At 41.2% G+C, this 27,788-nt stretch overlaps 2 protein-coding genes across 3 annotated transcripts in view; one reads left to right on the forward strand and one right to left on the reverse strand.

Annotated features, from left to right (window-relative positions):
- LOC146331533 (low-density lipoprotein receptor-related protein 1-like) overlaps positions 1 to 27,788 on the forward strand; it is a 147,308-nt gene that overhangs the window by 101,606 nt on the left and 17,914 nt on the right. For both annotated transcript variants that reach the window (XM_084732587.1, XM_084732578.1), the window contains exons 31-65: positions 502 to 596; positions 696 to 845; positions 1,887 to 2,027; positions 2,241 to 2,366; positions 2,500 to 2,631; positions 3,720 to 3,854; positions 5,177 to 5,306; positions 5,441 to 5,567; positions 5,663 to 5,814; positions 5,956 to 6,080; positions 6,855 to 7,229; positions 12,114 to 12,303; positions 12,408 to 12,612; positions 12,792 to 12,984; positions 15,095 to 15,220; positions 15,803 to 15,931; positions 16,030 to 16,149; positions 17,024 to 17,137; positions 17,230 to 17,379; positions 17,658 to 17,780; positions 17,884 to 18,000; positions 19,270 to 19,398; positions 19,528 to 19,650; positions 19,761 to 19,901; positions 21,217 to 21,404; positions 21,511 to 21,694; positions 21,776 to 21,861; positions 21,945 to 22,064; positions 22,270 to 22,457; positions 23,370 to 23,575; positions 23,676 to 23,864; positions 23,954 to 24,102; positions 25,497 to 25,590; positions 25,701 to 25,817; positions 26,561 to 26,680. In XM_084732587.1, the coding sequence (XP_084588713.1) occupies positions 502 to 596; positions 696 to 845; positions 1,887 to 2,027; positions 2,241 to 2,366; positions 2,500 to 2,631; positions 3,720 to 3,854; positions 5,177 to 5,306; positions 5,441 to 5,567; positions 5,663 to 5,814; positions 5,956 to 6,080; positions 6,855 to 7,229; positions 12,114 to 12,303; positions 12,408 to 12,612; positions 12,792 to 12,984; positions 15,095 to 15,220; positions 15,803 to 15,931; positions 16,030 to 16,149; positions 17,024 to 17,137; positions 17,230 to 17,379; positions 17,658 to 17,780; positions 17,884 to 18,000; positions 19,270 to 19,398; positions 19,528 to 19,650; positions 19,761 to 19,901; positions 21,217 to 21,404; positions 21,511 to 21,694; positions 21,776 to 21,861; positions 21,945 to 22,064; positions 22,270 to 22,457; positions 23,370 to 23,575; positions 23,676 to 23,864; positions 23,954 to 24,102; positions 25,497 to 25,590; positions 25,701 to 25,817; positions 26,561 to 26,680 (5,189 nt within the window). The remainder of the gene's footprint in view (positions 1 to 501; positions 597 to 695; positions 846 to 1,886; positions 2,028 to 2,240; positions 2,367 to 2,499; positions 2,632 to 3,719; positions 3,855 to 5,176; positions 5,307 to 5,440; positions 5,568 to 5,662; positions 5,815 to 5,955; positions 6,081 to 6,854; positions 7,230 to 12,113; positions 12,304 to 12,407; positions 12,613 to 12,791; positions 12,985 to 15,094; positions 15,221 to 15,802; positions 15,932 to 16,029; positions 16,150 to 17,023; positions 17,138 to 17,229; positions 17,380 to 17,657; positions 17,781 to 17,883; positions 18,001 to 19,269; positions 19,399 to 19,527; positions 19,651 to 19,760; positions 19,902 to 21,216; positions 21,405 to 21,510; positions 21,695 to 21,775; positions 21,862 to 21,944; positions 22,065 to 22,269; positions 22,458 to 23,369; positions 23,576 to 23,675; positions 23,865 to 23,953; positions 24,103 to 25,496; positions 25,591 to 25,700; positions 25,818 to 26,560; positions 26,681 to 27,788) is intronic.
- On the reverse strand, positions 7,285 to 9,972 carry LOC146331534 (somatostatin receptor type 5-like). The gene has a single exon (XM_084732567.1). The coding sequence runs from the start codon at positions 8,955 to 8,957 to the stop codon at positions 7,893 to 7,895; it is 1,065 nt and encodes a 354-aa protein (XP_084588693.1). The 5' UTR covers positions 8,958 to 9,972; the 3' UTR covers positions 7,285 to 7,892.

The following is a 27,788-nucleotide window of genomic DNA, read 5'->3' on the forward strand; positions in this document are numbered from 1 at the left end:
TCCAAAATTCACAACATGTTTTTAATTGATGAAATATTCTGATTCAGTCCATATTTGCTGGTGTTTAATCTTTCGAAAACAGCATTTTCGAAATGCTCTCCTGCTTGCTGCACAAAGGGAGGCATGATGAATGAATCACTTTATTCAAACTGAAGATTTAGTTTGAAAGTTTTTTTGGGGGGGTAGTGATGTCACAAAATATGACAGACATTCGATGTGTCATTCAAAAACCTTAATAGAGGTTCAAATGTAAATGATATTCAGTACATAGAGTGTGTTTTGTAACATTTATTTGAGATTTGAAGTCCAGGACAATGAGAAAGCCCCTCCAGTGTTGCTGTAGGTTTGTGCTGTGAGGCTTGTGAGTATTATTAGTTGGTCCATTGACCAAGACTGGTCAACAAGACAATATGCTGAAGATATATGAATAAAATAAACCTCTCCCTCCTGCTGTTGAGGCGTGCTGTGGCTTTGCTGACTCCCTCTGCCTGTCTCCTTCAGGAAACTCTACTGGACAGATGGGGACACCATCAACATTGCCAACACAGATGGCAGCAACCGCAGCGTCCTCTTCACCAACCAGAAAGGCCCTGTCGGTGAGTGACGTACCGTAGCTCCTCATGTGTGACTGCATGAGGGACAGCACCCTCTAGTGACAGGGCAGATCATTACACATCAACATCTGTGTTTTCTAGGTCTCTCCATTGACTTTGACACTGAGCAGCTGTACTGGATCAGCTCAGGAAACAGCACCATCAACCGCTGCAAACTGGACGGCTCTGGACTGGAAGTGCTCGAGGGCGTGAAGGGAAAACTGACCAAGGCTACTGCTCTGGCCATCATGGGTAGGTATTCAGAAAATGTTCATTTTAGCCAGTGATGTAGGTAGAGAGTGCAATCATGACATGATCATTTAACCGTGTTGCAAATATATATATATGTGCCTTTAAATGTTGCGATAAATTGAACTTCTCCCAGTGTTCCCTTTGCTTATGCAAGTTCTGAGAAGAAAAATTGTACATACCTGCAACCTGTAAATCTCAAATTAACTTAAAATTGACAGCACCTGCCTTACAATTGGTGCTATTCCTTATACAATGCAGTACAAATGAGAGGTTCATCAGGAATAGCCATGGACCAGAAGATAAAAGCAAATCTTTTGGAAGACAAAATCACAGCAATTGTAGAGAAAATTGAAACCAGGCAACAAGTACTATTCAGTGGACTAAATAATCCAAACAACACCAATCATGTAGCTTGGGAGTGTGTTGCTAGTAATTTGTAATAATTCCTTTCACATTGTTCATGAAGTTAAAGCAAAGTTCTCTACAGGCTTGGCTGTGTATGCATCCCAAACTGCAATATCCCTAAATAAAAACTAGGAAAATCACTCAAGTCAAGTCTAGACTTGGTTTAAAGATCATTTCCATGTCAGTGCTTTATAAATATTTACCTACAAGTGGCTTTCGATTTAAGCCATACTTAAGATCAAAATTGATTGTTAAGTCCATTTTATCATCATCTTTTACTTAATGTTAGCTAAACTGTTGCACAAAAGACATTAGCAACAAAAGTAATAATCTAGAGCACAAACTCATTTACAGCATATTAAGTCTACAGTCTGAATAAGAAGGCTGGTTCTGTCATTAAGCCTGCTTCATGTTAGCTAGCTAGGCTATAATGTTAGCTGAAGTTTATACACAGTCACAGTTTAGTCTATATCTATAGCTTAAATAATTTAATGTGTAATGAATTCACCAATCAACAAGTGATTTCCTTTTTGGCCAGGATAGATAAGTTAAAATCTTAATTGTTTTGTGCAACTGGCCTCTGGTCTGGTTTTAATAGAAAGCGCTGAGTATCCTGCTGTGTGTTGTATCTTTTAGGAGAAAAGTTGTGGTGGGCGGACCAAGGAACTGACCAGATAGGAACCTGTGACAAGAAGGATGGTGGCAACTGGAAAGTCCTGAGGAACAGCACATCCCCCATGATGCACATGAAAATCTACAATGAAACTGTGCAGAAAGGTGCCACATGCCAACTTTTTCTGAGCCTACACATTTGTTTTGGTTAAATTACTTAGCAGAAGATAAAAAACAATAAAAGCAGGATAGAGGGTCTGTTTAGCTTGCTGCGTGTAGCCTGTTTATCTGCATGTAGCCAAAGCACATCTGTTTATGTCTCTGTAACCCCTCTTTGATTTGTTTTGTGTATTTGTTCTCATGCTTTTGTGTTCCCAGGCACCAATCTCTGCAGTAATAACAATGGAGACTGTTCCCAGCTGTGTCTCCCCACCTCCCCGACCACCAGAGCCTGCATGTGCACAGCAGGATACAGCTTGCGCACAGGGCAACAGTCTTGTGAAGGTATGAAATATTCACACACATAATGAATCCTTGGTTTAGCCAAATTTGGATTCAAGAATAGACGAAAATGACAAATATGTGATGCAACACCAACACTGGGCTGGAAACAAGAGATTTTATTTGTTTGCTCTAGGTGTCGGCTCTTTCTTGCTGTACTCTGTGCATGAAGGCATACGTGGTATTCCTTTGGACCCATCAGACAAGTCTGATGCCCTGGTGCCAGTGTCAGGCACATCACTGGCTGTGGGCATAGATTTCCATGCTGGTAAGACTTTCTACAACACGTTTCTTTTGTTCTCAAATGCTAGATAAGGAAGGATTACTGCAGTATAAAGTTACTTGTCAAAACAATCACTGCAATGGTTTGATTCATATTCAAAGGGCCTTGAACAATGTGTAGTGATTACTAACACTGAGGCAGATTTTCACAAAGTTCAAAGTGGAATCCCCCAAGGAGCTGTCTCGGGTCCCATCCTTTTCAGTTTGTGCATGAATGTCCTTCCTGAAAAGCAGTGCCTCCTGCCTGACAGAGGCAACAAAATCTGCCTAGGTTTCCCAAGCCAACCGGTCAATAATTAAATATACGGAGTGTCTTTATAATTGGGTCTTGAAAATCTTGGGGGGAAAAAAGCAGATAAGGCACCAGCATCGCCACATTTTAAGTAAGTTACCTCATTTTAAGGCTCACAAACTTTCTTGATGTTTATTATGTAAAACTTTTAAATGTTTGAATGGACTTGCCCCTCAGCCTCTCTGTGAATAATGCAGAATACAGGAAATTACAGATGGAGCAGATCCACCAGAGCAGCTTTAAGTGGGAATCATGAAGTTCCATTCTGTACAACATCTTTTGCTCAGACAGATTTTTCTGTGAAAGGAGTAAAGGAGTAAAATCCTGGAACTGCCTACTAACTACCTAAACATTTTCTGCAAATCTCACCAGTTTTAAGCAAATCCTGGTTGATTCAACAACAGATGTGTGCCTATGTCTAGTTTTTAAATGTAATGTCCTTAGCTTGAGATTTGTGATTTATGCTGCCTTGCTGTTCTCAGCTGTTAATTAGCTTTATGATATCTTCTTGTACTCATCTTTTTTACATCACTGTTTCAATTTTCCTAAAAACTCTTCTAGGACCTGCTGTTGCAAATTAGCATTGGCTATAAAACACTTGCATCAGATAGCTGTTTTCAGATTGTCTATGAATATTGTATCTGTCCCCATCAAATTAACAATAAATCTCTTTGATGCAGCTGAAACAATAGCTACCGCTGCATCTAGTATCTGTTGCTGTATGAGGATATAGGAAAAAATCTGTTCTGTCAATCTCTAATATGTTTAACTAATTTTCACAGACAATGACACGATCTACTGGGTGGACATGGGCTTGAGCACCATTAGCAGGGCCAAGAGAGACCAGACGTGGAGAGAGGACGTGGTCACTAATGGCATCGGCAGGGTGGAGGGCATCGCTGTTGACTGGATAGCAGGTGAGAGACATCTCAGACATGGAAAAATGTAGTGAGCATGATAAAAATTGTGGAATTGAAACAGTTTCAGTTATGCACACCATGAAATGTCTTGCACTTTTGCCGTTAGTAAATCTATCATCCTTGCACAGACCTTCACTGTCTGTGAGCACATTGTGGGAGGGAAGAATCCCCATAGTAGGGGAACCTATTGTGTTAACTGAGAAAACAGGAAAGAGAACTAAGACCCAGAAGAGAAAAAAACAAAGAAACACCTGAACTGTGAAAAATAATTGATTTCTCAGGACAATTATTGTCACTTTAACCCCTTATCTCCTCTTCAAACTGAAAGCTAACATGAAGATACTGGTATAATATGAAAGGTATTGATACCGACAGTGTCATGTCTAGCCCATCGGGAGGTTGGCTAAATAATGCTCTAAAGCCAGGCTAAATTTTGGTGAGTGAAAACCTGGCATGGTGATTTTATAAAGAATCCCTTGACATCTCAACTACAGATATCTGAATGAAACTGGATTCTAAGGGTAGCCAAGAGTCTTCCCTTTACGAACAAGCCCACTTTATGCTAATCCCATCCAGTTTGGGGCAAAGATTATGCAGTGTTTTTGCAGGCAGTATAAAAATGTTATTTTTGCCTTTTCTATTTGAATATTTCTGCGTACTCTGGTCCTTAGAAAGTACTGGAATTGCATAAATATGTGTTACTGGAAAGCTGAGACTCTTGTGGATTCAGTGAGCCTAATTGTTATGACGTTAGTCCCTGTAATAGCCATTTCATTGTAATGAGATCATCAATTTGGCCTCTCTGTATAAAATGGCCTATTGTGACCTCTCAGATAATCACAACCTCATGAAACTAAACAATCACAAGCTTGAGAGCTGGGGCATTCAGAAGATGGATGGCTTTCCTACATATATTGGCAAAAAGGAGGTCACAGAACAAAAGTGCTGCCAATCCAATCATTAAAAAAGTTAAAAAAAAAATTAATTCTTGCAGATCACAGCATGATATTTTCTGTGGTATTCTTTTAGGTTGTGTGTCTTAAGGTGGTATTTTTTTTAGGGATTTTGACCATTTTTATCACTTCGCAGGTGGTCAAAAATGGTCACATTTTGCACCAAATCTATGTAAAAAATGGTATCAACCCCAAAACTGCTGCAACTAGAGACATGTTAGAGCATGGGAATGGCTATCATATACTTCAATCATAATATTCTAAGCCCTTATCCACTCTAAACTTTTAAAATTTGAAAGGTGCCTAAAGAAAACACAATATTTATTACAAATTTATGACTAGAAAAACTTTCTCCTCTGTGTTCAGGTAACATCTACTGGACCGATCAAGGCTTTGATGTGATCGAGGTGGCCAGACTGAACGGCTCCTTCCGCTATGTGGTGATCTCCCAGGGCCTGGACAAGCCTCGTGCCATCACCGTCCATCCTGAGAAAGGGTGAGAGGAAACAACACAGGGTCTAGCAGTTGCTGCTGAAGCTGTCTTTAGCTTCTGCTGCTGTAATCTCTCATATTATTGATTACTGAGGAAGTCGTCCCCTTGTTTTGCTGTGTTTGTGTATGTGTGTGTAGCTACCTGTTCTGGACAGAGTGGGGCCAGTACCCACGTATTGAACGGTCTCGTCTGGACGGCTCTCAGAGGGCCATCCTGGTCAATGTCAGTATCAGCTGGCCCAATGGCATCTCCATTGACTACGAGGTGCAGTAAAACCCACATTCTTGCATTTATATCCCTTTGTTACTGTGCAGACACTGGACATTACCTCAAGAATTACTTTCTGTTTGTGCGTGTAGGAGAGTCTGCTGTACTGGTGTGATGCGAGGACGGACAAGATTGAACGCATCAATCTGGAGACTGGAGAGAACAGGGAAGTGGTGCTGGCCAACAACAACATGGACATGTTCTCTGTGTCTGTGTTTGAGAGCTACATCTACTGGAGCGACAGGTCAGATATACCCCTACTTCAGTCTTATATTCTCACATTTGGATAATTTGTGAGTGATATTTGCCCACAGTTTGGATATTTTTTTCATTTGTAAGCTTCAGAGTCTGTTGAATTATATTCTGCCTGTCTGGTTTGAACCAGGACACATGCAAATGGATCCATAAAGAGAGGCAGCAAGGACAACGCCACAGACTCTGTGAGTCTGAGGACTGGCATTGGAGTACAGCTCAAAGACATCAAGGTTTTCAACAGGGCCAGACAGCAAGGTAAGCACTAAATTCTTTGTAAAATATTAAAATGTCTGTCTGTAAAATGTCTGCTTCACATACAAAAGATGAGGTTTGAGGTACTTATCGATGGTCAGAGTAGATGCCGAACAGTACGTGCCTGTTTAGAGTACCAGCATGGAAGCTGCAGTAAGTGATGAACTACTATGGACAGAGTCATCAACAAAATGTATTTTAGCCTATTAAAAAAGGCCCATCAAGCAAAATCAAAGTTTTAATCAATATAGTTTAAGTGTTTGGTATATTAATAATATTTTCACAGCTTTACCTTGATGTTAGCCAGCCTTTTCTGACAAGAAACTGCCAATATATAAGCCAAATATATAATTGGTGTAGGTGTCCAGTAATTTTACCTTGTAGAACATAGGAATTGTTGCTCGAACACTGCCTCAATTTTTTTAGTTTGTTTGTTGTATTGTGTGACTTCGGGGAATCCCAACTAACATTTTAAATGCCAGAGTCACACAATAATACAAACAAATTGATGATGATAATTACAATGATGATGATGATGATGATTATTATCATTATTTTTGTTATTATTGCTGCGATTGAGCGATATTTGGCTTGTATAACAGTGGTTTAAGTGCCTCATACAACCCTATGTCAAATAATCCAAACTGTCCCTTTAAATGCTTAATGCTTAACACATTTTTATCTTGTTGCAGTGTGTTTTAATGCATTCTCATTTTTAAATTCAAGAAATTTGATTACAGTTGATGATTCTTTTATGGATTTCATCTCTCTGTGCAGGAACAAATGTGTGCAAAGACAATAATGGTGGGTGTCAGCAGCTCTGTCTTTACCGTGGCAATGGACAGCGTACATGTGCTTGTGCTCACGGCATGCTGGCAGAAGATGGCCGCGGCTGCCGTGACTATGATGGATACCTGCTCTACTCAGAGCGCACCATACTGAAGAGTGTCCACCTGTCAGATGAAAACAACCTGAATGCGCCCATTAAACCTTTCGAGGACCCAGAGCACATGAAGAACGTCATAGCACTCACTTTTGATTACAGAGGAGGTGGAGGAAAGGGAGCTAACCGTATCTTCTTCAGTGACATCCACTTCGGCAACATTCAGCGGATCAGTGATGATGGATCAGACCGCAAGACTGTGGTGGAAAGTGAGTATTTCCACATCTTACGTTTGTGTAAACCTTTTTTTTTAAACTCACATAGCTGATATTGGGTTTGTCACTAGTCAAGAGTCATTTTGGTTACTCCACTGTTTAGTGAATAACAAAGAACCTTAGTTGTAAACATCAAACCCCACTGTGAGAAATCATCCTGGAGAAGAAAACAGCTGGAATTCCCCACATCACTCCAGGAAGCTTTTATTCTGAAGTTGTAACCAAACTAGAAACAAAAGAAAATACCTTTTTTTATCTGTGCTGTGAAAACAGAGTGAATACCAACCTAAGCAGGACTTCAGACAGACTTTCATTCACCTTATCTCAGCAAAACAAAACCCAGGTGCACCGTTAATGTTTTACCAAAGTACCTTTACTTTAAATTGTTTTTTACAAGGAATGCATGATTCAGGACTGTTTGTCCCACTGTCCCTATGGAGCAGTTTGATCTTCCTGTATAATATCCAGACTACCAGTGAATGTTAGTGAAAGAGTCTGCTGTCGTTTTAAGTAGACTTTCGTCTTGAGGGTAATGGTTGTATCTATGTTTTCATGTCAGTCACAAAGCAACACAGCTTGTTATTGTTTTATTGTGATTCCCAGTAGTCTTTGCTCAGTGTGTGTGTCACATGCTCAGTCATATCCAAGCAAAAGTTATCAGGCAGCAGCTGTAGCCACAGCCACACTGGCTCCATGCCCCCCCCTCTTGAACAACTTCAGTAGGTCTTGTCTAAACTTTTGGGACATCAGTACATAGAGGATGGGGTTCATCACTGTTGAGGAGGTCGCCATGAAGCGTGCAAACACAGTGAAGGGACCATAACGTGGTGAAGCGCCAGTGGCCCCTGAGCGTTCATCTGACAATAAGGCCAGTGTCAGGCCGTAGGATGGCAACCAGCACAGGGTGAAAGCCAGCACCAGCATGGCCGACGTCTGGGTCACTTTACTCTGGTAGCGCTCTACTTGGGGAGCCCTGCCACCACGCCGACTCCTCCACAGGAACATGTAGATTCTGCCGTATGCCACTGCAATGGTGACCAGTGGAAGCAAGAAGGCAATGAGGAAGTGAAACAATCCATAGATCAGCTGGTCTCGATGGGACAGGAAGGCAAAGCAAGCGAGGCCATCAGGCGCTTTGCGCTGGGTTCCCACAAAGCGAAAAACCAGCTGGGGAGCAGCCAGGCAGCAGGCTGGCACCCAAAGGAGCGCAGCAGTGATAGACACCCGGCGAGGGGAGAGGAGGCTGTAGGCTCTAGTAGGTTGCACCACAGTCAGATAGCGGGACACAGCCAGCGTGGCCAGCGTGAAGACACTGGTCGAGGAGCAAGCCGACCCCAAGAAGCCCACCAGACGACACATGATGTCCCCAAACGGCCAGTGCTGCATGGTGATGGCAGCAGTGTGGAAGGGAAGCATGGAGAGCAGCAGTAGGTCTGCAGCGCTCAGAGCCAGCAGGAGGGCGTCTGTTCCTGTGCCTGTCATGGAGCTTTGAGGAGACTGTCCAGCAGGTCCCACCCCCCTGCTCCGCCGCCTACACAGGATCACTATTACCATGATGTGCCCGCTGACTCCCAGCACCAGAATCAGTATGTCTAATATTGGGACGAGGACCTGCTCCACATGACCCAGCCCAGCGTCACTGCTGTTCCCCTGAAGCAGATCCCCTGAACCTGTAGAGTTCCTCGGCAGCATCCTGTCTTCAGTCACTGACATGTTCAGCATTGCAACTAACAACTATTTTCATTGTTGATTAATCTGCCGACTAGTTTCATGATTTATCTATTAACTGTCTAGTCTATAAGATATCACAAAAACAAGCAAAACATCATAACCAGAAACAGCAAATTGTTTACATTTTTGCTTGAAAAATGACTGAAATGATTAATCAATCATGAAAATAGATTGCAGTCATGCTGCTACTCTTAAAACTCTGTTGGCTTTTGGTTGGGTCAGTTGTGCTCAAGACGGTCATAAAACTGTGATAATACAGGTGGGAATGATTACTCGTGCCGTGAGTCAATAGCAGTTTGCTCATAAATAACATAACATAGATTTCCAATCATTTCCTGAAAGTTGATGGGAAAACTTGCCAGTAAAAACGACCGAAGACGGATGTTACATGAATAAACATGTATCTACACATTACATACATTCATGCTGCCATTGTCTCCTTAAATTGTTCTTTGAAGCACATTCAGCCATTTCCATGGCAGAGTTCAATCAGAGTTGAATTGAGTCATTCCAGTCCTCGCAATCAACCCACCTCTGATTGGCCGGGGGCTGGAGAGGTGCTGAAGAGTGAAGAGATCCCTCCGCTGAAGTCAAAACACTCCTGATTTCAGAGCTGCTGGAGTTTTCATCCCTCCCCCTGGACTGTTGTTAAGAGCACCCAAATGTTGAGAGCTAAATGCAGCAGATTGTGTGATTTCCTGTCACCTCAGAGCGATTACTCCACATGACATCTCAATCAGGCCCGCGCTCGACAATCCACAATCAGTGCCTCCAAGGAACCGATCTCCAGAGGAACACAATTCTAGCAAAAGAGGGAAAGCGAGGCGAATGTAAGGGAGGATGAAACCGAGTAAACGGCAGGTGAACTCTGGACTGATTATCATAGAGCAGGCGAGAGATTGGTCGGTCCTTGCTCTCTGTGGGAGGGCCTAATGAGGCCAAATATAGTTTTTCCCAAGGTCCAGTTCATTTTCTGGAAGGATCTGCACAGTTTCAAGTGTTGTCCCAGCACATACATATAGAGAACATACACAGATATGGTGGATACACACAGAGAGACGGAGTGAAATAGTGTTTGCCTTCAGAAATCAGGGTAATTATTGACTGCCAGTCTGATTGCAAACACTGAACTGCTATCACAGCTACTGCAGATAACTGCAATAAAAGCCTGTCCATGTCAGTAAAACCAGCTGAGCTCAAGAGCCATAAATTCAGCTCATCTGTAACAAGTGAAAAAGTACAGAAACCCAGATAGGCTTGGGTCAACAATGTGAAGATAAACAAAACTGAAAAGCAGGAATTTGAACAGAGAGCGCTGCTGGCCAGAGATTTACAATTCATTAACAGCACTAAAGAAAGAGGAAATAGGGGTGAATGGATTTCATGTTGCTCCTCATCGATTTTTAGGGCATTGATTTATGAGTGTGAAAAGTGGAAGGGAGGTGTTTTTGCATTGCATGCCTTTACTCCAGTTGCTTTGCTTCATTCAGAGGCTCCTAGCCTGAGCCAGACAAATGTTGATTCATGTCTGCGGCGTTGCACTGCAGATGTTGAGGTGTAGTGTTAAGTGTCCCACTTGGTGGTGAACCTCACTGATCCTCTGGCCCAAGCTAATAGATAGAGTGAGATCATATCCAACCCTGGAAAGAGCTGCTGCGATCATTAGACCCTCATTGTTCCACCGCAGTAACAGTAACAGTAACAGTAACAACGAGACAATGTTTAACAATCATTTGGCTTTGGACTGATCTGATGTGTGGTTGTTTTCAAATTTAGTCATCCTGAAGTACACCACACTCCCTGAGAAATAAAGGTTCATTGGCTTGTGCACATTGGACAACTGTTTTTGGCTCCTGGTAGAACCTTTCTTAAAGGTACCTCTTGGAGAGTTCTACACAGACCCCAACATACATGGTTATACTTGCACTACAACCTGTAAAATATGACGCGCCCTATTTGGTTCCCAAGGAAAAACAGCTATTTTTTCGTTCCATCTGGGAACCAATTTTTCAGTTTCTGAATCAATTTATTTTTGGTGGAAATGCCCAGAACAATTCAAAATTAGGTGCTTTAACCAGAACATTCAAGCACCCACAATTCCATGTCGGTGGAAAAGGCCTATCAGAGAGTTCTACCTAGAACGAACATAGGGTAGGGTTATCTAGAACCCACCTAAGGGGTTGTACTGAGAACCCTTTTATATCCCAAGGGTTTTATCTAGAACCCATGTAGGAGGTTCTATTGAGAACTTTTTTATATTCCAAGGGTTTTATCCAGAACCCACCCATGGGATACTACCAAGAACCCATTTATAATCCAAGGGTTTTATCTAGAACACACCCATTGGGTTCTACTAAGAAACTTTTTATAACCCTCTTGTTTTATGATACAAATGATCATTGCTGAACCCTTGACAAGAGTTCCTCAAGGATCTCAACAATCCTTGAAGATTACTTAATTAGAACCCTCAATAAACTCACAAAAGGGTTTTTCACAAGCAAATGGTTCAAGGTACAACCTCAGCCCTTCAGGAAAAACCCTTTGGAACCCTTATTTCTAAGTGTGTGTGTGTGTGTGTGTGTGTGTGTGTGTTTCTGCTGTGTTTGTTCATGTATTGTTTCTCAGCAGCAGAGCAGCTGTTCTCTATCTGCTGCTACAGAACTTTGTGTTCCTCCATTTTGGCTGACTCTTGTCTGTCCTCTGGCCTCTGTGCAGGCAAGGCGCTCACAACCTCTTACTCATTTCAAGGCTGCGGAGCAGAAAAAATGACTTTTTATTTCTCATCTGTTGATGAGGTAGTGTGGTGGAAAGTAATACGCTACCCGGCAACTGTTATTGTGACCTTTTTAGTGAGCTATTTGTTGGATAAAAGCCTCGAATCACACGGTGTTCTTGGTCATTAATACCAAGCTGTCATGTCCTTAGCCCTGACTCTGTGCTGCCACACAGCAGTCTGCCAGCACCGAGCAGCTGCCAGACAGTCCACACTTGGCCTTTTAACATAGCATTGGGATTGACGTGCTTCTTTTCCTTCCCCTTTTTGTGGTTTACTGTCTCTCTGTTCTTTTTCTTTTTTTCCTTTTCCACTGTTCTCTGTATTTATCTTAATTTCCCCCCTCTTCTCTCTATTCTTTTATTCTTTCTCAGATGTCGGCTCGGTGGAGGGCTTGGCGTACCACAGGGGCTGGGATATGCTGTACTGGACCAGCTACACTACCTCAACCATCACCCGCCACACTGTGGATCAGAGCCGCTGGGGCGCCGTCGACAGGCACACTGTGGTCACCATGTCGGGAGATGACCACCCCAGAGCGTTTGTTCTTGACGAGTGTCAGGGGTTAGAACTGATTCACTTCAGACCTCTTTGCATTCATAACTATTCCCAAATGATGTCAAACATTCCTGCACATGCACATCACTGGTTTGTGCTTTCTTCTGCAGCCTCATGTTCTGGACCAACTGGAATGAGCAGTCTCCCAGTATCATGCGAGCCACACTGTCTGGTGCCAATGTCCTTGTGATCATTGGCAATGACATCCGAACCCCTAACGGCTTGGCCATAGACCACCGCGCTGAAAAACTGTATTTCTCTGACGCCACACTAGACAAGATAGAGCGCTGCGAGTATGACGGCACTCGCCGCCATGTGAGTGACACAGAGTACATCATGTTGCATAATGGAAATATTTGTACAGCAGTATGATTATATTATGGTGTTGCCTAATAATAATGGCTGTCAGTTTGTTTTATTCTTTCAAGTTTGTTGCAAGGCTGGAATTTCCTGAATGTGTGAGATGGTGACTGTGGTTGTGCTTCCCCCTGCAGGTGGTGTTGAAAAATGAGCCAGTGCATCCATTTGGCCTGGCTGTGTACGGGGACTACATCTTCTGGACCGACTGGGTGAGGAGGGCTGTGCTCCGGGCTGACAAATACACAGGAGGAGACATGAAGGTGCTGCGTGCTGACATTCCCCAGCAGCCAATGGGTATCGTCGCTGTGGCCAACGACACCAACAGCTGTGAGTTTTTACAGAGTGACGGATACAGCTGTGTGAGTGAGTGAGTGTCGTTATTGTTCTCTATAGTGACACTGTGACTGCAGGACTTCCTTTGTCTTTGTCACAGTTGTTTTTCTTTATTGTGTATGAATGTATATTGTGATTTAGTAAATTTTCTATAAATCAGTTGTGAAACTGTTAAATAGAGGATAAAATACTAGGGATTTAACACATCAAAAAGTCAAGGTATAATAATTTCACGATAAAAAGTCAATGGAACAGAGAAAAATTGCTTCTTGAAAAGAAAAAACAAACAAACTGATGTTTACAGCATCTTTTGTATTATTATTGTTTTTTCTGTTAATTTAAAGGGCATGTGCTTTCGTTCTTTAGTGAAATAAATTGGCATGAAAATTTTAGCAATGAATGTTCAAATTATGTATGTATAATTGCAAAACAATTCAGCAGTCAATAGCAGCCCATTTATAAAATAAAATTAAAATAATGAAGTAATTACACAGCGGTAGCAAGACATGTTTAATGTTCCCTGTAAAATACCAAGGCAATAGGCCCTTAACCACATCTGTGCAAAAATAAAAGTTTGTTATAATAATAATAATCTTATTAATAAATGATAAAAAAATATATATATATAATAATAGATTTAAGTGATTTGAAATGTATAGCAAAATCTCTGGCAGTTTATGTCCTCTCATATTGCACTAATAAACACCTAAACCTTATAGCAGATAACTTCGGCTACTACCAACACTACCATCAACACTAGATCATTGTTTTGTTTTGTTTTTTTCATTGTACATTTATGATAGGTTGGATATCTTTACATTTCATTACTGCATATTGTAGTAAGTCCACTACAAATAAGAATAATTTACTGAAAAGTTTATTTTAGTTTATTTTAGTTTTTTGTACAAGAAAGCAAACACACACAATAGACATAAAGCACCTAGTACCATTACACAAAGCAATAAAAAGAAGGGTGAGGGATTCACAGAACTATAGAGAACAGTCCAATAATCACAGTCAGCAACAGTATTGGCAAAACAGGAGATTGTGCCTCACATCAGGACGGTCAAGGTTATGAAAGAAAAAGAAAACAAACACACATATGGGTGGGGAACTGCCAAAATATCAGTCACTTTGCAGGATAAGGAGGAGTTTGCACAGACTAGCAGCAGAGCTCATAAGTTGTACACTTAGATTTCCTTAAGCAATCACAAAGAGTGTTGTCTGTTCCATTTGTTACAATAAATCTGTTCTGTCTTAGCAATAGAAATGATTTTCATTGAGCTACATCCTGAAACATTGCAATGATGGAGGCTTACTGTTAAATAATATTAGTTGCAACCATGCCTGGCTTGAGAGCCTGCTTTTAATGGCAGTGATGGCTGTTGTCCTGTCAGAGGAGCCAGATATTTCCAAATTGCAGTCTGGCTGAATGTTTATTTCATATTGGTTAGAAAACCAATTAACTGTCACACCAGAAATTACCTTGTACTAGACAGTGCAACAATAAGTGGGATACTGATGCTTGGGTCCACTTGTCAGTCCCAATATCTCCTCTATAATATAACCGCACACACACGCACACACACGGCGCTTGCTGAATTGCTGTTCTTCACTATTATCCGTACGTCCCCACCTCTGTCTCCATCTTGTCCTACGTCTCTTATTGTCTGTATACTTTTAAATCAATGCAGCCCTGTGTTTTTTCTCTACCATATCGTCAGCCATCTTCTCCCTCAAGTCGCCTCGTTCAGTAAACTCTCTCGTGCTCCAGTACCCACGGCGACCGTACAAGCCAAGAGCCTGTGGTAATAGCTGCAAATCCCATTTAGATTGAGTCACATTGAATTATGCATTCAGCGGAGGCAGAGCTATTGCCACATTCATGCAGGCGTGTCTGTCTGTCTGCTGATGTGGATGCACAGGGTGGTGTTTGTGTGTGTGTGTGTGTGTGTGTGTGTGTGTGTGTGTGTGTGTGTGTGCGTGCGTGCGTGCGTGCGTGCGTGCGTGCGTGCGTGCATGCATGTGTGTGTGTTTGCTTTTGCGTCGGTAGGGTAGAGGTTTGTGTAGCTAACCTCCTCTAACTTTCCTCATCTCTTCAAAGGTGAGTTCTCTCTGTGCCGTGTTAACAACGGAGGATGTCAGGACCTGTGTTTGCTGACCTCTGAGGGAAGGGTCAACTGCAGCTGCCGTGGTGACAGGAAGCTTTTGGAAGACAACACCTGCATAGGTAATACTGGAGGACAGGGAAACAAGTGTTTGGCTTCAAACACTTAGATGAGGTGGCAGATAAAATAAAGATTTTAAAAAGTTGATGCTGTTTTATGAAGAATATTTCGTGAAACTTTCTATGCTACCCATTTATAATGATTTATAAACATACTTGGAATAATGTATTAAACTGTGTTTAGAGCTATGTTTAATGATGGAGGGGTTCAATGATGGATGGTGTCAGGTGGTGGCAGGAGGACAGAAGGGGAACGAGAGGGCTGGGGTGTGCGTATTACTTTTTGTGCCAAAATGATGTGAACACAAGGTGTGGTGTTCCTGAACCTAGTTACACTAGTTATACTATAACTGCATCACAAGTATGCTTATAATCCATTATATTGCATTATAGATATGGGATAGAAAGTGTTAGCATATATTTTTATTAAATCTGTAGATCCTGGTGTGAGGGCCCTCTTGCACACAGACCATGCTGTAATAAAGTTAGCAAGATCAGGCTTTGAATGGATCTGAATGGGAACTGAACGCCTCCTCAGGGGAAGACATCTTGTCTTAAGTGCATTTTTGTGTCTTTGTCTCACAGCTCTCAACACTACATGTAACAACATTGACGAGTTTGAGTGTGGAAACGGAGACTGTGTCAACTACACCCTGACTTGTGATGGCATGGCGCACTGTAAAGACAAGTCTGATGAGAAACAGTCCTACTGTGGTGAGTGGGACCTTTTTCTATGTCCGAACAGTTTCAGCCACATTCTAGTTGTTGACATTTGTAATTTGAGCCCGCATCATTTCCTGTCTGGTTCTCAGCCAACCGTGTGTGTAAGAAGGGCTACAGACGGTGTGTGAATGGCCGCTGTGTGGGGCACAGCTCCTGGTGCAATGGCCAGGACGACTGTGGAGACAATTCTGATGAAGTCTTCTGTAACTGTGAGTCAAGTTTTCTGATTTAACAAGTTCCTCCTGTCTGCAGTCAGAGGTGAAAACAAAATACAAATACTTAGTTACTGTACTGAAGTAGAGTTTTCAGGTATCCACACTTTACTTGTGTATTTAATGAGTTAAACACTATATTTATTTTGCATCATTGCACGCCACCTTCCCAACATCAAGACACAGACATAGAAAAGACGATTCAACGGTGTATCCATCAGTGCATATTATGCATGACAGACATAACAAGACGAAAACGAGCCAAGACAAGAAAGACAGAATGAGACAAAAAAGACATAATGACATTAGGCATTAAGACAAAAAAACCCAACAAACCAAGACAAAAAAGATTGTAGAAGACATAAGCTAAAATGTAACAAGATTAAAAAAAAAACAAGAAAATAAGATGAAAAAGTCATATCAAGATGAAAAAGCTGTGAAAGATGAAAAGCATAAAAATTACATGAAAAAGATATAAAAGAAAAGCCGAGAGAAGATGAAAGCAACATAAGATGAAAAAGACAAAAGCGACATAAGATGGGAAAGACATAAAATGAAAACTATATAAATGACTTAATATAACGAAAAAGATGTAAAGGCTTAACTAAACATAAAAGATGTAACAAGCAAAACAACATAAATTACATAACCAGCATGAGAGGGAAAGTTGACCATGGAGAAAAGGTGAGGTTCAGTGAACTCTGCACAGAAACAGCCAGCAGAAATGTCCTTCATAGGGCCACTTTTTACTTTTATACTTTGAATACATTTCAGAGCCTGCACTGAAATTTACTCTTGCCACCACTGCCTGCAGTCACATGACGTTTTCAAAGGATGTTCAAACTAAACTCTGTCTTTTTGTTTTTTTCAGCCACACTGTGCTCAGCTGATCAGTTCCAGTGCAGAGATGGAGGCTGCATCTCCAACTCCAGCAAGTGTAACCAGAAGGTGGACTGCGAGGATGCTAGTGATGAGATGAACTGCAGTAAGTTCAGCCAGAATAACTAAATGTAAATGAAAAAAGGCAACACTTTCTCCCAGGCTGAGGTATAAAGTAGTGCTGCTCTCTTTGTTAAGCTGCCACCGACTGCTCCAGTTACTTCCATCTGGGAGTGAAGGGAGTGACATTTCAGAAGTGCGAGTTCACCACGCTCTGCTTTGCCCCTTCGTGGCAGTGTGATGGAGCTAATGACTGTGGAGACTTCTCCGATGAAAGGAACTGCCCAGGTACTTCATCGCCTTCTGAAAAACATAAATTATCCTCACATCTAAATCTTCATGCAGCATTCAAGGAAAAAGTGAAATTATTTTTTCACAGATGAATGAAATCAAGGAGTCCAATTTGGATTATTCCAAATGGAACAAGAACAAGCAAAGTTTTCATCCATTCAATTGTGGTTTTGGAGGAAATTCTCAATGAAAAACATTGGAAATTTAATTTTCCATTTCTCTCTTCATGCTGGCTTAACTTCTTAATGTTTGCCACGTCTCTGTCACTCTGCCAGGGAGCGGGAAGACAAAGTGTCCTACACCCTTCTTTGCCTGTCCTAGTGGACGTTGTATCCCCATGAGCTGGACATGTGATAAGGAGAACGACTGTGAGAACGGTGCAGACGAGGCTCACTGTGGTGAGTTTAAACACTAGAACCAAAACAAGCTGAAGTTCAGCAGACCATTACTTTGTTTTGGTACTCGTATTTTGCACTTCATACATTCTTTCTGGACCTCTAGATAAATTCTGCTCAGCCTCTCAGTTTGAGTGTGGGAACCACCGCTGCATTCCCAACCGCTGGGTGTGTGACGGAGCCGACGACTGTGGTGACAGCAGCGATGAGGACAGCAAATGCAGTGAGTGATTAATGCTAACATATCCAGCACCAATAATATTTAGACAGCAGTGGAGTCTGAAGAATACAAATGAGCGTTAAATTGTCAAGGTTAGAGGAATCCCCTCATTTGTGATTCTTCATTCCTGTTTTCTTTACTTACATGTGTTATATGCTAGGCCAGGGGTCTTCAATTTTGTTCAGGCCACGGACCCCTAAGCTGATAGGCAGATAAAGCAGAGACCCCCTATAAACATATTGCATACTTTTGGATCCACTCTCACTATATCAGCAGCAGTTGTAGCATGGCTAATGTTAGCTGCATTAGTCTCACCTTCTTTCATTGGTTTCTGAGGTGGGGGGGTATTTCAGAGTCTCTTGCTTGTAAAGTTATAAAATGATCCATCGTGGTTCACAAGAGTGTCTGTACACCAATTGGCCAATATATTTCAGTAATACATGGACAACTAGTCATGGATTGGAGCTGCACAGTGATTTATTAAGTTAGCTAGCTCACATAATTGCACAAGGATTCATGGCTAGCTAAATTAAATTGTTGTTGTTGTTGTTGTTGTTGTTGTTGTTGTTGTTGTTGTTGTTGTTGTTGTTGTTTAAAGCGATTTTTTTGCTCAGAATATGTTGGATTCATTTAATATGATTTTTCAGACATTCTGGACCCATACAAGCAACATAACTGTATATGGTTATAGTCACATCTTGCTAATGTTAGCAATCAGTGGCTAACAAGCTAGCTAACAGTTGTTATAGATTAGCTAGCTAGTTAGGTAGCATTTAATGGTAACATTAGCAACCAGATACAAGTAGCTTGCTAAGAATTTATGTTTATTAGTTAGTTAGTTAGCTAAAATATAACACATGTTAACGTGTGACTATGTAGCTTTTACAGGTTTCCCAGCAACATCTTTTAACTATCTTCAAAATTTGGTTTTCTTCTCAACATAGATGAACCTAGGACATGGCATATCTAAGTCGTGGATGTATTATTTAGAAGAGCGCAAAGACATCAGTTATGAGCCTTTACAAGTGATCAATCAATGTGTTCAGCATGGTGAAAGACAGCTTACAGCTTATGATATACCTTAGCAGCTCTTCCTAAAGGGCATCTGCTAAGAGACAGTCTGGGAAACACTCATAAGAAAAGAAGTTCTTTTGCTAAGGTATATCTCAAAAACCTTTGTAGAATGCTAAGTACTTTGAAACTGGGAAATGCAGCCTTGATTGTTTTCAGAAAGGAATCAAAGTCATCTTTAACAAGTTCTTGCCATCACAGAAACCAAAACCTGCAGTCCAGAGGCGTTCCAGTGTCCTGGATCACATATGTGTATCCCTCAGCGTTGGAAGTGTGACGGAGACAAAGATTGTCCTGATGGAGCTGACGAGAGTGTCAAAGCTGGCTGTGGTGAGTGCAGGCTGAGGGTCAAAACGTTTTGATAACCCACAGAGACGAAGAAAGACGTAATTCCATACTGCACCTGTAGGGCTATAAAACCTATTTACTTCATTCACACAAGTATTTTTTATGTCTCAGTGTTCAACAACACCTGCAGCAGCAATGAGTTCATGTGCCAGAACCGACAATGTATCCCCAAGCACTTTGTGTGTGACCATGACAATGACTGCAGCGATGGCTCAGATGAGTCCCAGGAGTGTGGTGAGTGGCCTCTTATTCCTGATGGGACGATTTAAAAAAGGAGCGCTCTGCTCCTAGCTTTTCCTTTTAACAATGAGCTAAACTTTCCTTCGTGCCATTTCTCACTGCAGAATATCCGACATGTGGACCCAATGAGTTCCGCTGTGCCAACGGACGCTGCCTCATCCAGAGTTCATGGGAGTGTGATGGAGACTTTGACTGCCATGACCACTCAGACGAAGCCCCCAAGAACCCACGCTGCACTGGGCCAGGTTAATGCTGTAATTATAGAGCAGTGACAGATTTTGCCACGTCTAATTTTCACCTGTAGCCTTTGGGCATGTCAATGTAAAATACAAAAATTAAGCCTAAACCGAGATTACTAAATACAAATTACATGGCAAATTTTGTCATAATTAACATAATCCATTGAATTACAAAAAATATCATCTAATCTGAATACTTATTGTTTACGTCAAAATCAAACATTGCGAATATTGCACCTTAAATTAAAAGCACATAAATATTGTTTTTGTATCCTTCTGTCTTTGGCATTTCTTTTCTCCTGACATATATGCCACAAAATGGAGCACTTGTCTAAGAAACTCAGTATGTCAAACACACCACTCATGAGTTAATAGAGCATTGACTATTATAAAAAATAAATAAATAATAAGTTGACACATTTTAATGACATAATCAGAAATGTAATCAAGTAATCCATGACAACATATCTTTAATCTAATTACACATTTGGTAACGCTTTATTTGAAGGTGTGTGCATTAGACATAAGCCATTAGACTGTTAAAATCATGCCATGACACCTGTTGTGAACATGAATGTGTCTTTATGAATGTTTATGACTGTTGTCATTAAGTGTCAGTCAGTTATGTCATTTGTCAGGAAATTATTCATGACATTGTTTCCATGTCACCATTCCATGGTGTAATAAAACTTAATGACATCTTCAAGTTCAAAATATACCACTTAAGTTGAGATCAAGGAAAATATTCACGACACACTTATAACAGTTTGATGGCCAGTGTCAAAACCAACCACATACGACAGTATAATGTAAGATGAAAGTTTCTTTAAGTTTGATAATCAAGTTTTCCTGACAAAGATATTATTGGCTTGATTAGTGGCAAAAAATTACATAATTGACTTCACTCAGCAACAACATTCATAAAGACTCCTTGTCACCTTGACAGATGTTATAACATGGTTATGAAAGTGTAAGGACAGGCTTAAGCACACCCCTTCAAATAAAGTGTTACCAGAGAAACATACAGTAGATCAACAGGATATGGAGAAGGCACATAAGTTAAGATAATCCTTCATTGATCCCCCAAAGGGGAGATCAAGCTGCTTCAAGAGTGACGCCATCTTGGATATCATTCGATTCAAGTATATGCAACATGTTAATGCAGTATGACACCAATACTTGTTATTATTATTCTGACAAGTGGAAAGTGCTCTCAACAGTTATAACTGAAATGAATCCCTGAAATAATATCAGCTGCACCAGTTGCTATTTTCTCTTCCTGTGCCTCTCATTTCATTTCTCTCCTTCATGATTATCACAGAGAAGAAATGCAATGACACCACATACGCCTGCAACAATGGAAAGTGCGTCAATGAGACACTGCTCTGTGACCATAAGGACGACTGTGGTGACGGCTCCGATGAGCTGAACTGCTTCATTAATGAGTGCCTGAACAGCAAACTGAGTGGCTGCTCGCAGCTCTGTGAGGACCTTAAAATAGGCTTCAAGGTAGGTGAACGCCACGGAACTCTGATCTTAGCTCTCCTGTAACATATGTGCGAAAAAGGCATCACGTACGGTGGCTTTACTTTCTCTGCGCTCTGCCTCCTCACAGTGCAGATGCCACCCCGGCTTCCGTTTGAAGGATGATGGCAAGACGTGTGTCGACATAGACGAGTGCACGACCACCTATCCCTGCACGCAGCGGTGCATCAACACGCACGGCAGCTTCCACTGTCTTTGTGTGGAAGGTTTCCAGCTCAGCCCCGAAAACCCCACCATATGCAAATCCACTTCTGGTAAGAAACATGACAAGATTTATAACATGTAGGGAGTGGTTACAGTAAATCCACTCACATGCAACGTCTCCCTCCCTGCAGACGAGGAACCATTCCTGATCTTTGCCAACCGCTACTATCTGAGGAAGCTCAATTTAGATGGCTCCAACTACACGCTGCTCAAACAGGTGAGACCTGCACATACTGTGCTTAGAAATCCTGCAGAGATTTATTGCAAGCCCAGACTAACACAGCTCCTGTGCTCTGACAGGGCTTGAACAATGCTGTGGCTCTGGACTTCGACTATCGCCAGCAGATGATTTATTGGACAGATGTGACCACCCAGGGCAGCATGATCCGGCGCATGCACATCAATGGCAGCGATGTGCAAGTCAGTGTGGCAGCATCTTGTCTAAAGATGATAGTGAAATATACTCATTTTATCTTCTTGGTCTTAACATTGCACCAGCATTTGAAATGACTCATTAGTCTTCATGTGTAAGCCAGTATGTGCAGTGAAAACCCAGGACAAATAAGTAGTTTTCTTATTTTGAGGCACTTTTTCAGAAAGTATAAACTGCTTGCTCATTTGTTAGGTCCTTCATCGCACATCACTCAGCAACCCAGATGGTCTGGCAGTGGACTGGGTGGGAGGAAACCTGTACTGGTGCGATAAGGGACGGGACACTATCGAGGTGTCAAAGCTGAATGGAGCGTACCGGACAGTTCTGGTCAACAGCGGCCTGAGGGAGCCACGTGCTGTGGCTGTGGACGTGCGCTATGGGTAAGAGTGACTCAACACAACTTTGAAGCTCTGGGTCAAAAAGTAGAAGCAAAGATTTTCTTGAGTAGGGAAACTTTATTCCGTTCTGTTTGAATGCCACATGGGCTTATACTTAGTTATCAGTTACATAAAGTAAATGTTTCTTTTTTTTTTTAGTCAGTGTTAGGGAAACGTAACAAAGCTAATGCATTGCAATTATATATTACTTTTAGCATTACCAAAGTAATATAATGCATTACTAATATGATTTTGGCAGTATTATTACATTTACTACATCATGGTTAAAAGTATAAATGAGCATAAAAATGACCGTTTCCAGCATAAACCACCGTGCTCTGAACACGACACATTACAAACACCAAGTAATATTTATATTTTGGAACAGAAAAGAGAAAACTTAACAAACTACTCAGCCTGGACGGGGCACGATAGGGGCTGTTTGCTATATTTTAATCTACATTACAAACCGAAGCAGAGAGCCAGAGAGCAGCAAAATGTAGGTTGCAAAATTTAGATAAATATATTTATCCAGTGCCTTTTTATTGGGCATCAACCTCACTGCCAAAGCAGACACGAGGTGACAAGAGGAATGATTGAAACATGTTGCAACATTTGTGGGGACACTGCCTTTAAATATTATCCTCTTCCATTTTATAATGCCTCCACATACTTCTGTGTTTTTATTGGTGAAAATAATGCCAAAGTAATGTAACACATAATTCTACACAGACAGTAAGAAACGTGATACTTCATGGTGACAATAACTAGTAATACTTGATACATTACATTTTGAAAGTAACTTGCCCAACACTGGTTTTAGTTAAAAAGAACAAGACATCTGAAACCAAGTGGGTGTTAAATTCTGAGTTGTTGTGATTAGTAAACCTAACTAACACAGTGCATCCCTGGCAGGTACTTATACTGGTCAGACTGGGGTGACAACCCCCACATAGGGAGGATTGGGATGGATGGCACCAACAGGAGCGTAATCATAGAGGAGAAGATCACCTGGCCCAACGGCCTGACGCTGGACTTTGTTAATGACCGCATCTACTGGGCCGACGCTCGAGAAGACTACATCGCATTTGCCAGCCTGGACGGAAGCAGCAGACACACAAGTAACAAACACACACACATAGGCTCAGTTAAAGTGTCTTTGTGCACTTGTCCAGTCGTTGTTGCTAACTTATTTGTCTTCTGTGTGCCTGTGCCCTGAAGTTCTGGTTCAGGATATCCCCCACATCTTTGCTATGACTCTGTTTGAGGAGTACATCTACTGGACAGACTGGGAGACAAAGTCCATCAACAGGGCTCATAAAACACTGGGAATCAACAAGACCGTGCTGATCAGCACCTTACATCGACCGATGGACGTCCACATTTACCACCCGTATCGCCAGCCTGAAGGTAAAACTCAGTCACCCGTCACTCATAACTACATGTAAACCTCATCTATCTGTCCTTATTTGACGTGTACACATTTCCTTGTTCTTCAGTGGCTGACCACCCGTGTCAAATCAACAATGGAGGCTGCAGTAACCTGTGTCTGCTCTCACCTGGAGGAGGATACAAGTGTGCCTGCCCAACTAACTTTTATCTGGCAGCTGATGGCAAACAGTGCTTGTCCAACTGCACAGCAAGTCAGGTAAGCTCACTTCAGTCTATTATTTTAGATATTTTGGTAACACTTTAAATGAAAGGGTGTGCATAAGACTGTCATGAAACTGTCATAATAGCATGTCTAGCTGAGTCTGGCCAGACTGGCACCAAACATAGCCTCTCAGACCAACAGTGGCCAGTTTGATGGCAGAGAAGACAGTACCAACGTGGTTTTCTTGTTGGGTTTGGCACCCCCTTGGGCTGAGTCAGCTAATTAGGCAGTTAGCCCCATGGCTAACTGAGCTAACTACCAGACACCAGCAGACAGTGGTTTGCATATTTTAGCAACAAATAAACTTGCTAACTGCTGTCTGACCATCCGGTAAATATGTAAGCTGAATTACCTTTGTACTGTATTCTGTCATCAATCTGGCCTTATAACATTTAATGACATCTTTATGACAAGTCCAAGTGGTACCACTTTACTTGATGTCCAGGAAATTATTCATGACACTATTATAAAAACATTTGACAGTGTAATAAAATTTAATGACATCTTAATGACAAGTCCAAGTGGTACTACTTTACCTGCAGTCAAGGAAAATATTCATTACATACTTATAATGGCAAGTGTCAAAACAAACCACATATGACAGTATAATGTAATGTTAACATAAAGCTAAACAGTTTATTTAAGTTTGATAATGTCAAGCTGTTATGACAAAGACATTGACAGGTTATGTTGTCTTGATTGATGTCAAGTTGTCATAACAAAGACAGTGGAAACAATGGCAAGTTAGTATTAACTAAGTATTAAGTATTTATCTTTAAGTTTAATTTTCAGTTGGGAGTAATGTTATAACCTTGGTCTTTAAGCTTTAATCATTTCTTTTATGTAATTTTATATCTTAGTGTTCCTGTGATTTTTGTTATTTATTCTTTGGTTTGTTTGTGTTTCTTTAAGTTTTTTTTTTGGCTTTTGCCTTTATTTTTGATAGGGATAGCTGAAGATATGACAGGAAAGAGGGTAGAGAGAGAGGGAATGACACACAGTAAATGGGCCACAGGCAGGAGTTGAACTGGTGGCTGCTGCAGAGGACTGATAGCCTCAGTACATGGGGTTCATGATCTACTAACTGAACTATAGGGGTGCTACTTTCTTTGGTTATTTGTATTTGTTTCTTGTTCCTATTGTTTTAATTTTGCTATGTGTAGCACTTTAGGCTGCATGTGTGTATGAAAGCTGCTATATAAATACAACTGAGTTGAGTTTAGTTTAGTTGAGTTAAAAATGACATAATTACAACAGTCATAAACATTCATAAAGGCATGTTCATGACCGTGTCTGATGCACAACTCATCAAAGTTTTACTGACATTTGCTTGTATTCACACATTATTAAATCATACAAATAAACAAACTTCTCCTGTGTCCCTTCAGTTTGTCTGCAAAAATGACAAATGCATTCCATTCTGGTGGAAGTGTGACACTGAGGATGACTGCGGCGACCGCTCAGATGAGCCTGCAGACTGCCGTGAGTGATGATTTGAGCCCGACTACACTAAGTCGTAACAACATAACATTGTTGCAGCATATTGTATATGTTGGTTCTGGTTTGTAAAACACTGTGTTTTGTCACTGTAGCTGAATTTAAGTGCAGACCAGGTCAGTTCCAGTGTGGCACAGGCATCTGCACCAACCCGGCCTACATCTGCGATGGTGACAATGACTGCCAGGACAACTCTGACGAGGCTAATTGCGGTACACACGCACCTACACACTTACAGCATTTAAATCATCTTACATGTACTTGTAATTAGGGCTGTGTATTGGCAAGAATGTCATGATGTGTACATTTACAAAAACTGTCATTGCATAAATAACACACCACCATATGCATAAAGTCTGAGTTTAAGACAGCACAAAAGGAGCTTCTGTCATGAATCTTGCCACGGCGCAGTGTTTTTGAGAACCAGTACAGTATCGCAAACAAGATAATCTTTCATTAGTCCCACACCAGGGATATTTGCAGTGTTACAGCAGCAAAAATAGAAAGAAACTTTAATAAAAAAAGAATAACTAAGCAATATGTGGAAATATGAAAATATGAACTATTTAAACAAGAGGAAATATTAAAAATTGGAACAATATATACAATATAAACAATAAACGGACTCAACTGTTGACTTTATACAGAGGGAATATTGATAGTGCACACTGAAAGGAAATTTCACCTGAGTGAAATATTGCACAGTATGAGGTGAGATTTCACCTGAGTGAGACCTGATACTGCACAGTTGGTGTACATTTAGAGTGGAGACAAATTATCAGTATTGGTGTAGCAGGGCTGACAGCAGCAGAAAGGAAGGACCTGCAGTGTCCTTCTTTCACACACTTTTCTACACTCTTTGCTGTTCTTCGCTATATTCAAGTGTATCAGTATTTTCTTCCACCCCTACGTGTAATAACTCGTATACTCTGTTGCCTGCTGTTTCTTTTTCCAGACATCCACGTGTGCCTGCCAAGTCAGTTCAAATGTACCCACCCCAGTCGCTGCATCCCTGGAATCTTCCGCTGCAATGGACAGGACAACTGTGGAGAGGGAGAGGATGAGAAAGACTGTCGTGAGTCTAGTTGCTCTTCAAGTTCTCTGAAGACCCTCTGCTATGTTTCAGCTTTTGCCCTGCTAGTGTCAACACTTACAGAGTATAGAGCTCAACAGCGAGGTTCTGGAAGTGAAAGTCTCATTCTTATTCTGAATATAGGATAAAGATTATTAGTCTTACTTTTGTAACTATCCAAGGTGGACACACCAGGTTATGAAATGATAGAATCATATACAAGTTAAGTAATTCTGTATGATATTAACCTTGTTTTTGGAAAAATAAGTTATATACACACACAGCACAAACTAGAACATATTACAACACTGCTATTAACTATATAAACACTGTAATAATGACAAAAGGTAAATTTTGCAAGGGTTTATGGGATTTGAAGTTCCTTTATGCTTACAATAATTATGTAGTCTTTATCTTTTTTTTACACCTTCCAATCTTTTCTCTTCTTTTTGTTTTTTTGTTTTTTTTGTTCAGAATCAAATGTTTTATGTTCATGATTCATCTCATAGTTGGTTGGTTCAGTTCCAGGCTTGAAACTCACTGTATAAGGATTTTCTGAAATGTCTATGGAGTGATTGAATGGGAAATTCACTTCTGGAACTGGAGCCTCTGAAAAAGTGTGCCGTCACTATTGAGCTCTACACGTCTGTCCATTTATCTAAACAACACTTTGGTCCAGAATACTAAATTTATTTCCCCTCCGGATGATCCCCGCTGTTTGTTGTGACCCCTCGACCTTTCCTCCATGGCCTCCCTGAAGCCACAGTTTTCACTTCCACATACAGTATCTCAAAAATCTAATGAGCAGATGGGGCATTGCTGAACACTTTCACGCACCCCAGAGGATCACTGTCCATTTTGACCTTTCCTTTTAGCGAGGCCCTAAGGCCAAATGATGTTGCATAATGTAATTGCCATGACATTTGCTGAGCACATTCATCCTCCACTGAGGGAGATTACATGAACTGTTCTGTCGTGCCATCCTGAGGTCAGAATTTACATTTTAGCACCTTTAACTGCAGGGCTGTGAGAATAGCAAAATTGCCATGTCATTATGTAATGAATACTGCCGTCTCCAGGGGCAACTGGCAAGACTTCAGCTTGTAGTCAT

The sequence above is a fragment of the Lutjanus erythropterus genome, chromosome 2 (genome assembly GCF_056507025.1).
Source record: "Lutjanus erythropterus isolate fLutEry1 chromosome 2, fLutEry1.hap2, whole genome shotgun sequence".
Classification (NCBI taxonomy): domain Eukaryota; kingdom Metazoa; phylum Chordata; class Actinopteri; order Lutjaniformes; family Lutjanidae; genus Lutjanus; species Lutjanus erythropterus.